This window comes from Pseudorasbora parva, chromosome 3, assembly GCF_024679245.1.
Source record: "Pseudorasbora parva isolate DD20220531a chromosome 3, ASM2467924v1, whole genome shotgun sequence".
Taxonomy (NCBI): domain Eukaryota; kingdom Metazoa; phylum Chordata; class Actinopteri; order Cypriniformes; family Gobionidae; genus Pseudorasbora; species Pseudorasbora parva.
Window position 1 is genome coordinate 56,116,100 of NC_090174.1, and position 17,087 is coordinate 56,133,186.

Sequence of the window (17,087 nt, forward strand, 5' to 3'; positions counted from 1 at the left end):
TTGGAGAAAAAAGTTTATGCAAATTAGAAGTACATTTCACGAGCGACAACCAATGGGAGTGACATTTTAGTCATTTTTGACAGTACAAGTGAGTTTAATTTGTTGATAGTTCAATCATTAATCTAATTAATAATTTAAAATGCTGAGCACTGCTGTAGTTTACATAGTACTCTGCAGCTTACTTTTAATTCTTTTAAGTCTAATTTCTAGTCAAATTAGAATAATATCTTAGTTTATATCTTAGTGTAATATCTTAGTGTCTCCGACGCAATAACTCCGATCTTTCAAGTATTCATACTCTAGTGTAATCGACACACCATCCTAAATAAACCCGTCTCTTCCGGGATACCCTGAAATTTTGAATATTCCAATCTAATATGATTTCCGACCTGTAAGGTTGCCAGAATATTAATCTTACACGGTGTGTTAATAGGCCAGAGGAGAACTGGCACCCCGACTGAGTCTGGTTTCTCCCAAGGTTTATTTTTCTCCATCATGCCCTGATGGAGTTTTGGTTCCTCGCCACTGTCGCCTTTGGCTTGGCTTTCTCAGTTGGGGACACTGAAATTATGATCAAAGTTATTCAACTAAATATACAAATAAAATGTATGAATTAGGTTTTATTTAATTCTATAAACTATAATACATGTCATCATACTATGTCATTTTGTTGCAATATTGTCCTGTTTGATACTGTGAAGCTGCTTTGACACAATCGCGATTGTGAAAGCGCTATATAAATAAAGTTGATTGATTGATTGATTGATTGATTGATTGATTTATATATCACTTGTGAATGCATTTTCTATAGATATGGCAAGATGTGCAGTCCACCAATAACATTACAGTGAAAGCATTGGGCACGCCCACAAGTGACTTCACAGCACAGAGACTAGAGACATACAGCAACAAAGTGGGGGCTAAGAGAGTACAATGCCAGCTACGCACAAAAGCTTCTTCTGAAAGAGAGCAATTCTCAATTTTGTTGTACAATCTGTTATTTGTTGGTAATCGTTTTTTGGGGGGTTGGGAGTTCAGTAAAACCGCAGTTTCCTCCTAATCTTGAACCCAGTGTTGGGTAATTTACTCTACAAAAGTAATGAATTACTAGTTACTAATTACATCTTCAATAGTGTCATTAGATTACTGAACAAATTACTCTGACCAAAAAGTATTTAATTACTTATTACTAATTGGACTGCATTTATATAGCGCTTTTATCCAAAGCGCTTTACATTTTTGCCTCACATTCACCCATTCATACACCGACGGCGATGTCAGCCATGTAAGGCGCCATCCAGCTCGTCGGGAGCAGCTGGGGTTAGGTGTCTTGCTCATGGACACTTCGACACTTGGTCAGGTGGAACCGGGGATTGAACCACCAACCTTTCGGTTTGTAGACAACCTACATGAACCACTGAGCCACTGCCGCCCCTCTAATTACTTTCTAAATCCTAAATCAACTTTGAGTTAAGCAATTCACGGATAGACATAAAATGTCTCAAATACATAATATAAAACTGCATACATTATTCTTATTAACTGACCAAAGTATTACAAATATGAGAAAGATATGTAAAACATGCATTTTAAAGTTAGACTTTTAATGCTGATTTTAATTACACTATTGTATTATATATTATTATAGTTAGTTCAATTAAATCAGAAGTAACTAATTAAATTACAAGAGTAATCCCTTACTTTACTTTTTCAAGAGAAAAGTGATTAAATTACAGTAACTGATTACACCCAACACTACTCGAACAGCTTCTCTTCCCTATCACTTTAAAATACGGTGTTCTGTGCAGAATTCAAATGGGATTTTGAATGCTTGTATCTTCTACATGTGAATGTTATCATTGTTTTGGATCACTATAGATAACAGTAAGAGTAAAAAATTCATACTAGAAGGCATAAAAACAGCCATTTTGATTTCATGGGAGCTTTTAAGATGCAATGTTTCTTTTCCAGCCGTACCTGTTCTCCGCGGTAGATCACATACTCGGCATAGGCCAGGCCATTGACACTGGGACGGCCGATCACAGAGTGATGTCCAGGGGGAGCGTGGGCCATCTTCATGGCGCTGAACTGCAGAAAGGACTTACCCAATGTCACACGACAGAACAACATTTGCCTGTGGAAAATCAACACAGAGGAAATCATGAAAAACCTCTACTTGTGCATGTGTTTATGTTGCATCTCTTAGTGTATCAGGTGTGTGTTTATGTACCTGTGGCACACGTAACAGGAACGGTCTTTGTGAGTGGGGCAGCCAGTGCCGCCACCGATACCATAGACGTACTGGTTACTCTTAGAGGAGTTCTCTGCAAAATATATGCCAGCTCCAAACATGCCACCAATATATGCGTGCCGCTCATCGAATCCTTTATGGATGATGGCATTTATGAATGGAGATCCTGAAAAAACAAAAAATGTTTAGGATTAGGATGATGAAAACTACTAAAATGAAACCAAAACTACAATTCAAACAAAACAAAATGGAATTGATGGCTACATATAGCAGCAACGATGCATTTACAGCATATTTCATTGACAGAAAGTACTTTTAACTTAAACTTTGAAGGTCATTTAGAAATAATCATTTAATTTGTATAGGTAGATGGTAAGGTTCGTGGTCTTATAAGGGATAAAACTATAATGGCCTACTAAAGGTAAATAATTAACAATAAGCAGCTCAAACATAAGAGCATGGTCTGTATTTTTTTTTAAATGTTTTTGAAGTTTGTCTCTTTTGCTAATCAAGGCTGTGTTTTGATCAAAAATACAGTAAAAGTAATATTTTGACATATTAAATTGTAATTTATTCCTGTGATGCAAAGCTGAGTTTTCAGCAGAAGTCAGTCTTCAGTTTCACTATTATTAATATTATCAATGTTGAAAACAGTTATGCTTAGTGATACTTATTTTTAATTTATAATTTTTAAAAGAACTGCATGAATAGCTTTTTCCCTGTTTTTAATATTAAAAAATATTTTAATACAGCAATGCATTGATGGATTTAATATTTTATGTATTTATATATCAAAATATTCCCAGTGTGAAGATAATTACACTGGGACAAAAAGGTAAATCTTAGAATAGACCAGAATTATTTGTGTCCAAACAAGGAAATCTACATTTCTTATCACTGAGCTGTACTTTTTATGCACTATAAAAACTAAATAAGCAAACATTAAAAATAAAATAAAAACGTTGTGAATAAAATGATATATATTCTTTACATTTTATTTGTCTAAGCATGTTTTCAATTCATAGGACAAGCAAGGTCAGCACTTACCGTGAAACAGCATTCGCTCATTGTGGTGGTTGTGATTCTCATCTGCGATCTCTTTCTGCCTGTGTGTGTATCGCTCTCTCAGTTTCTTATTCACCACCTTCTGGATCTAAGTCACAACTTCAGTTAGACTTTGCTCAAGAATAAAACAGGCATACTTAGAGGGATAGTTCACCCAAAAATTTTAATTCTGTCATCAATTACTCACCCTCATGTCGTTCCAGACCCATAAGATTTTAGTTCATCTTTACAACGCAAATGATCAGCAAACATTGTTTACAGCATTAAAATATGGTCACGGAAGCTCAAGCATGAGAACCAATGAGGTTCATTATCGTGTTGCGCAGCACTTTGAGCTTCTGTGTTTTCACGTGTTTGCTTGAGCTTCGGTTTCTGTTCGCTGATCAATGTTTACATGTGAATAAAAGCCTAAATTCAACCTGTTTATCATATAAAGCAATTTAGTCTTTTCAAGACATGGATTAAACCGTTCAATCCATATGGATTTATTTTACAAATCACTTTATAGCCGAGTTTTGGGTGAATAGACTTTTGTTGGAAGGAGAGAAATCTCTCAGATTTCATTAAAAAGAACTTAATTTGTGTTGCAAAGGTGAACAAAAGTCTCATGGGTCTGGAACAACATGAGGCTGACAATTTTCATTTTGGGGGGAAATAACTAGGTTAAGTTGCTATATTATATAATTGGTGTGTTTTTACCTTGATGACATTATATCGACTGAAAACGCCACCCGCATTTCCTCCATCCCTGTGCTCACGAATTGTGCTTTGCATCTGTGATCAAAAAACAAACACCAGTCACACAGAGCCGAAGCAGAAGGGTATTTGAAACAGCCCAGAGGTGTTCATGTTTTACCTCTTCCTCAACGGACTGAAACTCTTTATCATCCACAGCCAGGTCGATTAAAACTGTGCCCTGATTGGTGCAATGGAAGGTCAGGTATGGGTTGGCACCTGCAGCGTCACAGATAAAAGGATTCAAATCTAATAAAAGTATACCGATGCAAGCAGGACCAGCTGAACTGCTATTTTATGGGATTGACACTCACCCTGCTGTCCTCCCAGCAGCCTCTCAATGCCTTTGATGAGTTTATGGCGGTGTCCGTAAGCGTTGATGCCGATCTCCTTGAGCTCCTCGTGACCCATGTCAGCCAACACATCCAAAGTGATCTAATGGAAAATGGACGAACCGTAACAAACACGATGAGACCTTGAAACAACGCACAAGAAGAAATAAAGTTCAAAGATGACTGTCTGTCTATCTCACCTGTTCTCTCTCAAAGATGTCCCTCAAATGTTCAAGCCCCAGACTCTTTAGGAATTGTGAGATGTTCATATCCAGGACAGCTATGGAAAAAAATGACATTAACAAAATAAAAGTGACAAAAATATAAATAGTTTTTTTTTTTTTTTTTTAGATGTGAATGATTTTAAAATGAAATAAGATTCAATTAGAGGTATTCAAACTTTCGTTCCTCTACCAGTGCGGAGAAAATGTCGATCTGAAATAGTTTAACAGTGTTAACTGAAATAATATTCAGCAGAAATTCAACACGGTTACAGAACCTACAGCGTGATCAGCGCAGTCTGATTACCGAACAAATGACTCTTATGATACGGTTCTTTTAGTGAATCAAAGGCATACGGTGCAATAAGTAGTTTTATTCCTGAATGAATGACTCATAAGCTGGCTTTTATAGTGAATCAAATCCATACAATGCAGGGTATAGTTTGATTCTTTAATGAATGACTCATAAGCTGGTTCTTTTAGTGAATCAAATCCATACAGCGCAATGAGTAGTTTGATTCTTTAATGAATGACTCATAAGCTGGTTCTTTTAGTGAATCAAATCCATACAGCGCAATGAGTAGTTTGATTCTTTAATGAATGACTCATAAGCTGGTTCTTTTAGTGAATCAAATCCATACAGCGCAATGTGTTTAGTTTGATTCTTTAATGAATGACTCATGAGCCGGTTCTTTTAGTGAATCAAATCCATACAGCGCAATGAGTATAGTTTGATTCTTTAATGAATGACTCATGAGCCGGTTTTTTTAGTGAATCAAAGCCATACAGGGCAATGAGTATAGTTTGATTCTTTAATGAATGACCCATAAGCTGGCTCTTTTAGTGAATCAAATCCATACAGCGCAATGTGTATAGTTTGATTCTTTAATGAATGACTCATGAGCCGGTTCTTTTAGTGAATCAAATCCATACAGCGCAATGAGTATAGTTTGATTCTTTAATGAATGACCCATAAGCTGGCTCTTTTAGTGAATCAAATCCATACAGCGCAATGTGTATAGTTTGATTCTTTAATGAATGACCCATAAGCTGGCTCTTTTAGTGAATCAAATCCATACAGCGCAATGAGTATAGTTTGATTCTTTAATGAATGACTCATGATCCGGTTCTTTTAGTAAATCAAAGCCATACAGCCCAATGAGTATAGTTTGATTCTTTAATCAATTACTCATAAGCTGGCTCTTTTAGTGAATCAAATCCATGCAGCGCAATGAGTATAGTTTGATTTTTTAATGAAAGACTCATAAGCTGGTTCTTTTAGTGAATCAAATCCATACAGCGCAATGTGTTTAGTTTGATTCTTTAATGAATGACTCATGAGGCGGTTCTTTTAGTGAATCAAATCCATACAGCGCAATGAGTATAGTTTGATTCTTTAATGAATGACTCATGAGCCGGTTCTTTTAGTGAATCAAAGCCATACAGCGCAATGAGTATAGTTTGATTCTTTAATGAATGACTCATAAGCTGGCTCTTTTAGTGAATCAAATCCATACAGCGCAATGTGTATAGTTTGATTCTTTAATGAATGACTCATGAGCCGGTTCTTTTAGTGAATCAAATCCATACAGCCCAAATGAGTATAGTTTGATTCTTTAATCAATTACTCATAAGCTGGCTCTTTTAGTGAATCAAATCCATACAGCGCAATTAGTATAGATTGATTCCTGAATGAATGACTCTTATGGAGGCGGCTCAATTCTTTCTTTTCACTAACTTCTTTTCACAACTTCTCCAAGTCTCTCACCGTCTCCTTCCTTCCGCTCAGTTCCGGAGGCTCCGTCAGCGGGACCGGACGCCCCTCCACTGGCCCCGTCGCAGAGTGGCCCGGCCAGGTTATCGATGCTGGAGGCAGCGGAGAGGCAGGAGGGTGTGGAGGCGGGTGATATCAGAGCGGCACTGAGTACGGTGGACTGAGGTTTGAAACAGCTGGGGAGGGCATCAGGTGGCATCGCGTCCATCAGCAACGCACGGATGTCATCGGCCTGATACACAGATGAATGAAAATAAACTTGATACTACAGTCAACATGACTTCCAAACTTTTTTACTTTCTAATGTTTCTGGTTGTATTGTCCATGATTCATCACCATAAGAAAGTAATGTTGGTAACACTACAATAAGGTTATTGTAGTTCACTACACTAGCAAACATGAACGATGAAGAACACATCTACAGCATCTCAATGAATGTTGATATCAACATTGAATAATACATTTTAAAGTCAAAAGCTGTATGCGTTATCATTAGTGAATACACTGTGAACAGCGCTGTGTTCTGTTATTTCAGAAACAGGTCATGTAGTTTATGTTAGAAATATATTTTCACAAAGTATTTAAACAATTGCTTGTATTCCTCATTTTAAAGTCTAAATGAATAAATGTAAATGCATATTTTTTTCTTTCCTTTAACATTTCTTTTGCAGTGCTATAAAGTTGATCTTCAAGGATCAATCTCTTATCTTTAAATCAAGTCAGTTGTTGTCTTTTCATAACTAGAGCATTATCTGACAGTTGGGTAGTTTACCGTGGCCAGGTCCAGAGCTGTCTGTCCCTCCTGGTTCTTCATGGTGGGGTCAGCGCCGTGTGCCAGCAGTAATGCACACAGCTGCGTGCGGCCCTTCTGCGCTGCCTCGTGCAGCGGAGTGAACGCCCACTTATCTGTTGCATTTACACACGTGTTATACTTGATCAGGAGGGCCGCGATATCCACATGCTGGACAGAACGAGAGAGAAGGCAATTATAGAAGCAGCATTAATGTCATGATTACACCACAATATTTCTGTTCAGCATTGGGTACAAATTCATGATCTACTGCTAGACAAGAACAATCAACTAATATTTAGCCAGTTTGAGAAGGTGTGCATTTGCTAATAACTGAGTCAATTCAAATATTTTACAGAGCTTCAGAGTTTTCGGTTTTAAAACAAGGGGGTGGACAGATACTCTTAAAAGAAATTCCAGGACTTAAACAATATTGTTAGCATCTTTCAAATTCTAAAAAAAGGTAAATCCATAGACAAGTAAAAAAAAAAAAAAAATGGTACAAATTAAGTGTAGCACATGCTATGACTGTGGTAACTTCAACCATTGAAAGGATACTTCGACAAAGATATTGCTTTCCTTATTCGCACTGACATTTTTCTCATGAATATACGATTGACCTAAGGAATAAAAGCCGTATCATAAACTTGGAGCAATATCACGCTCATAGTAATGTGAAATAGCTCTATATCTATATCAGACGGGCTGCAGTGCTCATTTGGTGTGAAAAAATAGTTATCAATAAAATAAACACTAATTTCACAAATATTGTCTTTTAATAATGCAAGAACTTTACAAGTACCTTTATAGTAGTAAAGGTACTTTATAGTAGTTCAAGCAATTTAAGCACTTTGTACAAACCCACTGGAGTAAATAGATGACACTGTTAAATGCTTAATAAAAATGTGAGAATACAGTGTAAAATGTTTCCTTTTTGTGCAATTCTACGCAATCTCATGTTATCATTACTTTAAAATTGTAATAGATATAGGCATTACATGCCCTACTGTTCTCTACTGACTTTTGGTCTGTAAGATTCTTTTTTGAAGAAATTAACACTTTAAATGAATGCATTAAATTAAAATACAGTGACAGCAAAGACATGTATGTTACAAATGGCATGTATGTAATGTTACAAATGGTTACTACTTCAAATAAACAATGTTCTTTTGAACCTTTTACTTGTCAATGAATCCTGAAACAAGAACTGTTTTCCACAAAATCATTAAGCTGTTCTCAACATTGATCATAATAATAAATGTTTCTTCAGCAAATCAGCGTATTAGAATTACTTCAAAGGATCATGTGACAAGTGTGTTACAGTAGGCTTGTTCGACTTCCCCTAGCGATGCGCAGACCGATCGGCGGCTGACTTGAAGCAGTGCATGCCGGTTAGAAATTTTGTCCGACTTGAGACAGCGCCGACGGCACGTGACTGTGACGTATGTCAACAAAGTACCGCGAGAGCGATTCGAGAGCAGCCGGCTGATGCAGCCGGTGCAGATTCTCAAGGGTGGCTGCAGGAGGCTGCTCGTGCTCTGATGACGACACAGCTGATCCACGATTGGCCGGATTCACCGCAAGACAGCGACCACGTGTGTTTCGTGTTTATTCTAAAACCTTATGTTACACTAATGCTCACAAATCATTTATTTATAACAGTAAAACCTCTTTTCATGTAGTCGCAACGTTATATTGTCATGTTTATCAAACTAAAACTGATAAAAACCGTTGAAAACACTTCATTGACAGTGTATTTTTATATGTTGAACTTTAATCTTGTCCAAATAGACGCTTTATTAAACAGTACATAAAGTATTGGATGAAAATATCATTTGAAACATCTGTGTATTTGAGAAATGCTGCATTTATTCAACTTCAGCTGTGATAAAGTTTGCAAACGCAGCGCAAGCGTCACCACGAGAAGCAGAAAGTGTCCGACTTCACGTCTCCGTTTGCAGCTCCTCCCCGACTGCACTCGGCTACTCTCGCCGATCGCATCCATCCAGCCGCAGCCGATGTCGAACACACCTAAAGACTAGCGCAAGTATTCTACAAAACCCCTCCTTCATAGATATGCAGAATAAAAACCTTTGACCTTCCCACACCCAGTTCTCTCACCCCATATGAAGCAGCGTTATGCAAAGGGATGAGTCCTCCTTTATCCTGAGCGTTCACATCTGCTCCGTGCTCCAGGAGATACTCGGCCACCTCCAGGTTATTGTAACCAGCTAATTAAAAAACAAATTCATCATTAAAACACCAGACAGATGAGACAAATGTGTGTTCAATGTGAGGAAAAAACCTTGAGTTACGTTACCTGCAAGGTGCAGTGGTGTAGAGTTCCTGCCCTGTGTGTCTCTGCAGTTGATGTTCTCAGGGCTGCAGAGTTTCTGCACTCGAGCCAAACAGCCCTTCTTGGCAGCATCCAGCAGGGCTGCATCTCCCCGCAGCAGGTCCTGAATGTCCGTGTCTCCATCCTTCACCATGTCCAAAGCCATGTTGCCATCGCGGTTCTTCTTAGATGGGTCAGCTCCATGCTGAAGAGAGAGTCAAAATGTTAGTGCTACATTTAAGATTGCAAAAAAGGCAAAATATAATTTTGAAGTTGTCGCTAAAGGCACAGTTTTACCTAACAGACTTGGAATGAGGACAAAGACGAATGTCCCAGGTGAAAAAGACATACTATTAAATGTATTAAAAAAGCATTGTAGTATATTTGTATTAGGGCTGTCCTCGACTAAGGATTTAGACAATCGAATCAGAATTGTCGAATCTCTCTATGGTCGACTGATAGTCGAATCATCTGTGTGTGAATGGGTTGGGAGGGGCACGAGTCACGACACTGTCAGCAGAAGGGTAAAACTATTTTTATTTTCCTTTACACACTGCACACAGCAACACCTTTTAATAAAGCGACCAAAACTGCCTGCCAACTGAAAGACGAACTGACAATGGCTTTCTTATTTAGGTTTAGATAGCCTAAAAGTGTGGATAAACATTAATAAACCGTTTTCTCATAACATGGTAAAGCCGCGATCGAAATACAGAACATCACACAAATATATAAAAGAACATTTTGATAAATAAACCTGAAAAAAATACCTGCCTAGAGAGGAAAAGAACACGTTGAGTGCGTTTACATGCCGATTTTGCCTAAAGGAAGACACACGCGAAGCTCAGCCCCGCGCGCCTCAGGATCTCATTCACACCGCCACCTGGCACCTGAAAGCGCTCTGTGGTGCAGCAGGATTTTAAACAACTTCCCGAGTGGCCGCGGACAGGCGCTGAATGCTGAAATTTTAAAGGCGCAGCTCAGCGTCCTTAAAGGGGTCGCACACCGATGATCAGCTCAGCGCCGTGACACGTCTTTAAAATATTGAGCACCCCCATGTTGCCAAAATGGTATGATCCTCGTTTTATAACACCCGCGAAGATTCGACCGTGAGATCGAAGGTCGAATCAGGCTCTGCATATCGATGCATCAAATCTTCGACTTTTCGGGGTCACCCCTAATTTTTATTGTACTTAAAACACTCAAGAACATTTTAATGCATTTAAAAGCATGTATTTTTTTACCTGGGGTACATTTGGTTTTTATCTAAATGTCAGCTAAAATGTTAAATGAGATTCTCAACCAAAAAATCTTGTGTATTGTTAGGATACTGTTTGTTTTTATAATAAAAATTGTACTAAAAATTGTACAAATATACTGTATTACAGATATATATAAATATATATATATATATATATATATATATATATATATATATATATATATATATATATATATATATATATATATATATAAATTCAGGCCATTGAATAATATTATATTAATACATTATATACCATACACATAAGCTGTGTAACATGGATTTGTTTATCCAATAGTATTTGTTAGCTGAAAGTGAAATGTAGAGTGTGGCAAAATAAGACGAGAGCATCTCAACGATATAAAAATTATATATGAAATTCCCCCGCAATAATGGTATTCATTATGAGGCAACATGTGCATGATTTCTCCATCTGATGTATCAAACCTTGAGCAGTAGTTTGCAGATCTCATATTTGCCCTTGGCTGCAGCTTCATGCAGCGGTGTGAACTTCCAAAGGTCCGCCACATTCACAGAAGCTCCATGTCTCACCAGCAGCTCTGCCACCTCATAGTGACCATATGAACACGCGTTGTGCAAAGGAACCAGACCACTGATCAAGAGAAAAAGAGTCAGTGACACTCAGATAATGTCAACACAGAGCTAAGACAGTCACGCCAACCATGATTCGGAGGAAGATGATCGTACCCCTTATCTTTAGCGTGCACATCGGCCCCGTGATGCAGCAGGTATTCCACCACAGCCACGCGGTTATAGCCGGCAGCGAAATGCAGCGGGGTGGAGTGACGGCCCTCCAGATCACGACAGTTCACGTTTTGAGGAGAGCACAGTTGCTGTGGAGGACACAAAAACATTTTCCTTCACAAACCACCATCCAATAAATCATTTATTAGAGATAAATCCCTGTTTACATGAACAAATTTTTGTCAATCGGACTGAACATTATGTATATGTGCATTACTTTTTTTCATTACTTTTTTTTTTTTAAAAGTGCTGTGCTCTTCCGCCATAATCAGAACCGGAGAAAGTCTATCCTGATCATAATTTGCCTTGATGACATATCTTAAAAAAAGCTTTTTAGCACATATTTAGTAAACATTACATTTTCATCCACTAACCAGTTCATAAGACAAAACATTCACATGTTTATATGATGCAAAACTTATGTAAATCATAACAATGGCCCTGTGCACAAGGAATATTGGAATCCGACTGATTAAATAGTCGGATTCATGCTTAAAGGACAACTCCGGTGAATTATTAATTTTATCTTGATCGTTATATCTTTGTGAGTATAGTCTACACTGTAAAAAATTTAGGTTATTTTTTGTTGGTTTAACTTAAAAAAGTAAGTAACCTGGTTGCCTTAAAATTTTGAGTTTATTGAAATTAAAAATTTGAGTTGATACAATGAAGGACATTTGTTTAATAAATAGAAACTCAAAATATTTTTGAATCTGAACCACATAAAAAATTTGATAAATCATGAAAATAGCACAGTTTGGCATGTTTCACTGCATCATCAGAAATAAAACACACACAATATGCTTAAAAAAACTTTTAATAATATTTTAATAAAGGTTGTCGAATCTCGAAAAATGTTCATTGTATTAACTCAAAATTAAGGCAACCAGGTAACTTTTTTTCTAAATAATTTTTTACAGTGTATAGAAGAAAAAAACCCGAACCGGATTGGTCCTTGCAAAACGGAGTTATTACAGTTAATACCCAGAGCCCCCCTCAGCTAAAACAGCAGCTTTGGGGGCATGCACGTAACTGGTGTCTTTGTGCCTCTTAACAGACACAATTCAAATGTCTGTCCAACATGAACAGGTCCCTCACACGACAACAAGATGCGTTTAGCCACTTAGCCATTGTTTAAATTCACCTGTTTTAGGCGGCTAGCTGTGTCTCGCGCTGAAGTCCTGCAGTAGACGGAAAAACAGTCCAGTGGGGAAGAGCATCGTGTGTATGAAGAGGCTTTGCTCATTAGCTCGACGGTTCTCAGTATTGAACGTGTCCGAGAGAAACAGTTTTCGATTCTGTACTGCTGATCCTGAGGAGAGGACCGCTGCTCGTTCAGTTACTCGCGCATGCTCAGTATCAGCGGCTCGTGAGTTCATCAGATCTCTAACTAAAGTAACGTGTGTGATCAATGCTGATTTGAGACGCGAACCGTTTAGAACGATTCAGTCCAATTTGGTGAACTGGTTCGCCCGGTTCACTAAAAAGAACCAGTTCAAAAGAAAAATTCGTTCGTGACCGGACATCACTAGAGTGAAGATCCGATCGGGCTCACGAGTGAAGAAGTTGTTCGCGTTTGTGCCTTTCCGAATTGTATAAATTTGCAGCGAACACTTGACTAACTTACAAAGCCACAACACAGCCGGGCCGGTTGAAGAATAATGCCATTCCATGGTTAAAGACGGGTGCAGCCACTGTGGAGGTAATGTAAACTTTATTTATCCGTCCATTTGTGCACACACTAGGGATGGCTCGATACCACAATTTTGGCTTCGGTACGGTACCACAATCTAATACCGAAGTACCGATATTAAATCGATACGACAAGGTCTGATATTAGCGCGGGTATATTGCACGCGAATGAGAACAATTATGCAAGTTTTGAGTTTATAAAGTGGGAAATTACCACAAATGTTTATTAGCAAATTAATCAGCAAAGCTTATCACATCAAGTCAGTCATTTGAAAACTTTCTTGTGAGAAATAATTTCAGCAAAAATCTCTCAAAATTAGCAAATTGCTTCTGGTTTCAAAAGACATCGCACTACACTAAAGCAATCTGCATAATCCTATTCAACATTTCACGCTCGTCTCGGGATGGATAACGGAAATCATTTGAACATGCAAGAGATTTTATAGCATTTCGTTATAACGGTTACAGGAGATATGAGCTCATACGACACACACACACACACACACACACACACACACACACACACACACACACACACACACACACACACACACACACGCCTGTCACTTAGTCACGCTCGCACATTACACATTAAGTTTCCTTAAACAGTCAAATACACAGAATTATGTACAAATGTCCGTCTTTAGTGAGTAAGTTATTCACATAAACACAGGCAGTTGTGTCTAACGGGAATGTAAATAGTGCAATAGTACGCGTGCAAATATAATGAGATCTAAATGTCATTGGTTGAAACGAACGCTGGAGATTGTGATATTCGATCTTATGTTAGGCTATGTGTGTGCGTTGATCAGTGTTAAAAGAAAATAATGTCTAAATGAGATGGTTTGAATGATCACTGACCTGTCGATCTCTTAAGAAGTCTTAAAGTCAGGATAGTGACAGATGCTTCTTGGCTAGGTTTGATGGTTCTTCATCAGTTTTATAAGCAAAGTCATTACAAATGTCACTTCTACTCCTCTCTTTATTAATTCGTTTTGGGCATCTTGAGTGAGATTCAACTGCTTTATCCATTTTGTTCGTCTATATTGTTGTCACATTTGCCGGTTGTTTCGGGTCAGTTTGGGTAGCGCGCTGCCATCTAGCGGTGAACTTCAGAACAGCAGCATATACCGAAATGTGCCAAATCATGATATCGTACCGTTTTAAATAAAATATATACCGGTATTTTTCCAGTACCGGTATATCGCGGATCCCTAGCACACACGGCTTGAGGAAAGATGTGCAGTAATTTAAAATCTTGCTTTACACACACAACGCTCTTCCCCAACTGGACAAGAGGCATTTCCTCCTTTTTTCCGTCTACCGCTGAGACCCCACGGGACTTCAGCGCGAGACACAGCTAGCCGTCTAAAACAGGTGAATTTAAACAATGGCTAAGTGGCTAAACGCATCTCGTTGTCATGTAAGGGACCTGTTCATGTTGGACAGACATTTAAATTGCATTCTGTGTCTATTAAGAGGCACAAAGACAGCCGTTACGTGCATGCCCCCAAAGCTGCTGTTTGAGCTGAGGGGGGCTCTGGGAACTCTAATAACTCCGCGTTGCAAGAACCAATCCGGTTCATTTTTTTTCTATAGACTTTACTCAAAAAGATATAACGATCAAGATAAACTTAAAAATTCACGGGACTTGTCCTTTAATTTTTTCCCAATACAGTGGTGCAGGTATGACTAAATTGCCACTGGTTCCGTTGGGATTATGGGGTTTATTTATTTATGATTTACCACCATATTAGCAGAAATGGCTATATTCATGGCAATTAACAATATATACATTAAAAAAATATTATGATCATTACAATAGTCACTTCAATATACCTTTTAAAATAATTTAACAATTTTGCATATATATATTTAAATTGAAAAACCCCTTTATACGTAAAATCCCATAGGAAAATCTCAAAGAAACCAGTGGTGAATTAGTCTTCCACTCTATTGATCAGGTTATTAATTTAGGTCCACAGCATCCCTTTCAATCTGAATCAAAACTGTATTTATATCAAGCTCAGTTAGATTGGTCAAGGGGTTTACATGAAGGCTTTTCAGTCGGATAAGCCATCAATCCGATTATTAACAGATTATTTCAGTGCAAGTACATATAGCTATTGATTTCCTGATGGATAAAATCTGTTTTAAAATTCCTTTTTGTCATTTGGGTTACCAGTCTGACTCTATAACCATTAGGCCAAGACTGCCCCAAAGTGCCTGGAAGTGAAATAGATTTTGAACACGTTAACATTAAAGTAGCTAAACTGTTATTTACCTTCACTGTGTCAAGGTCTCCGGCTTTAGCAGCCTCGAGAAAGCGATAATCCACATCCGAATTACGGGGAGGAATGTTCTCTGGAGAAATAAATGCGTGAAAATCACAAGAGATTAAGGACATCTTTAGCGTTTAAATGACAGAAAATGCATTAAACACACTGCAAATAAAGCTCAGAGTAATAGATGTAATACTGTAATAGTACCATTAAGTATTTGTTGAATAGCTTCATTGCCCATCTGTGAGGCGGTGAAGCCCTGCAATGAAATGATTGATGGGTCGGCTCCATAATTCAGCAATAGTCTGCAAGTCTGGATGTGGCCAGCAAGGGCCGCTCTGTGCAGAGCTGTCTGTCCCAGTGTGTCCGCAGCATTCACCTAAACACACACACACTCACAGAGCTCAGTGAAAAAGGTTTATTACACAGAACAAAATAATACACGCAACACTTTTGTTTTTGCCTGAGCTGAACTCAAATATATAAGACTTTTTCTATGTACAAGAAAGGCCTTCAGTCAAAACAAAAGTTTGATGGTTTAATGTCTGAAAATTAAGACATTTAGACAGCCATAAATATTAGTATTGTAATTTAAAGAGAATACACTTATTTGTACAGTGAAATAATACAGTAGTAAAATTTATTATATATTGTCAATTTTATATTTTTATTTAATTTATATATTTTTTGTATTTATTTCATATAAATAAATAAATAATTGAGTGAGAGAGAGAGAGAGAAACACTTTACAATAAGGTTTCAGTAGTTAAACTAATAATCAACTGCAGTTTTACAGTATTTTTTCAAACGTTGCTCATGTTACCTTAATTTCAACATTCACTAATATATTATTAAAATTATTATTAAAATCAAAAGTTGTATTTGTTAACAATAGTTAATGCACTGTGACCTAACATGAACAAACACTGAACAGTTGTATTTTTATTAACAAACGTTAAAGATTAAACACAACAACAAATGTATTGCTCATGGTTAGTTCATGTTAGTTCATACATTAATGTTAAAAATTGAAACTTAATTGTAAAGTGTTGCCATTATTTTGAATGTATCATTGTTTTATCCTTTTCAATTTGATTCATTTAAAAAAAGAAGCCCTGGAGTGTGACATCATATCCCGTGTAGGGTCTGAGATAACAGATAAATGTATGCGTTTAAAATATAGTTGAAGATAAAAGGAGCTGCCAAAGTAGACGGCATATAGCAAAGCAGCTCACTAGGTCCTGGAACAGATCCCATGCTGATACCTTTGCTCCATGCTTCTGCAGAACTTCAAGCACATCATTATGACCCCGCTCAGCTGCTACGTGGAACGGAGTCATAAAACTACGGGAAGAAAGAATAAGAGCACGTAAGAAACGGCAACCGAGAGATTTGACTGTATCTAACAAAGTCGAACACTCACTCCTTGTTCTTCTCATGAATGTTGGCACCTTTCCGCAGCAGTAGCTCTGTGACCTGTTTGCGTTTGGGATGAGGAGAGGCTACGGCGCAGTGCTACAAACAAAAACGGTTAGATAGAGATACCTTAATAAACACATCCTTAAAAGCCTTCATTCAGAGGAG

The 17,087-nt window shown here is 37.7% G+C and overlaps 1 protein-coding gene across 7 annotated transcripts in view; it reads right to left on the minus strand.

The window, feature by feature from the left end:
• Nucleotides 1-17,087, minus strand: part of tnksb (tankyrase, TRF1-interacting ankyrin-related ADP-ribose polymerase b) — a 36,019-nt gene that overhangs the window by 1,103 nt on the left and 17,829 nt on the right. For 4 of the 7 annotated variants that reach the window (XM_067439568.1, XM_067439567.1, XM_067439565.1 and 1 more), the window contains 17 exons: nucleotides 16,927-17,018; nucleotides 16,739-16,847; nucleotides 15,711-15,882; nucleotides 15,506-15,585; nucleotides 11,473-11,618; nucleotides 11,212-11,377; nucleotides 9,489-9,708; nucleotides 9,290-9,399; nucleotides 7,151-7,339; nucleotides 6,373-6,610; nucleotides 4,584-4,663; nucleotides 4,366-4,486; nucleotides 4,173-4,270; nucleotides 4,016-4,090; nucleotides 3,299-3,404; nucleotides 2,231-2,417; nucleotides 1,978-2,134 (listed from right to left, as the gene is read on the minus strand). In XM_067439568.1, coding sequence (XP_067295669.1) covers nucleotides 1,978-2,134; nucleotides 2,231-2,417; nucleotides 3,299-3,404; nucleotides 4,016-4,090; nucleotides 4,173-4,270; nucleotides 4,366-4,486; nucleotides 4,584-4,663; nucleotides 6,373-6,610; nucleotides 7,151-7,339; nucleotides 9,290-9,399; nucleotides 9,489-9,708; nucleotides 11,212-11,377; nucleotides 11,473-11,618; nucleotides 15,506-15,585; nucleotides 15,711-15,882; nucleotides 16,739-16,847; nucleotides 16,927-17,018 — 2,346 coding nt within the window. The remainder of the gene's footprint in view (nucleotides 1-1,977; nucleotides 2,135-2,230; nucleotides 2,418-3,298; nucleotides 3,405-4,015; nucleotides 4,091-4,172; nucleotides 4,271-4,365; nucleotides 4,487-4,583; nucleotides 4,664-6,372; nucleotides 6,611-7,150; nucleotides 7,340-9,289; nucleotides 9,400-9,488; nucleotides 9,709-11,211; nucleotides 11,378-11,472; nucleotides 11,619-15,505; nucleotides 15,586-15,710; nucleotides 15,883-16,738; nucleotides 16,848-16,926; nucleotides 17,019-17,087) is intronic. The other 3 variants (XM_067439570.1, XM_067439569.1, XM_067439566.1) reach the window with 1 other exon arrangement.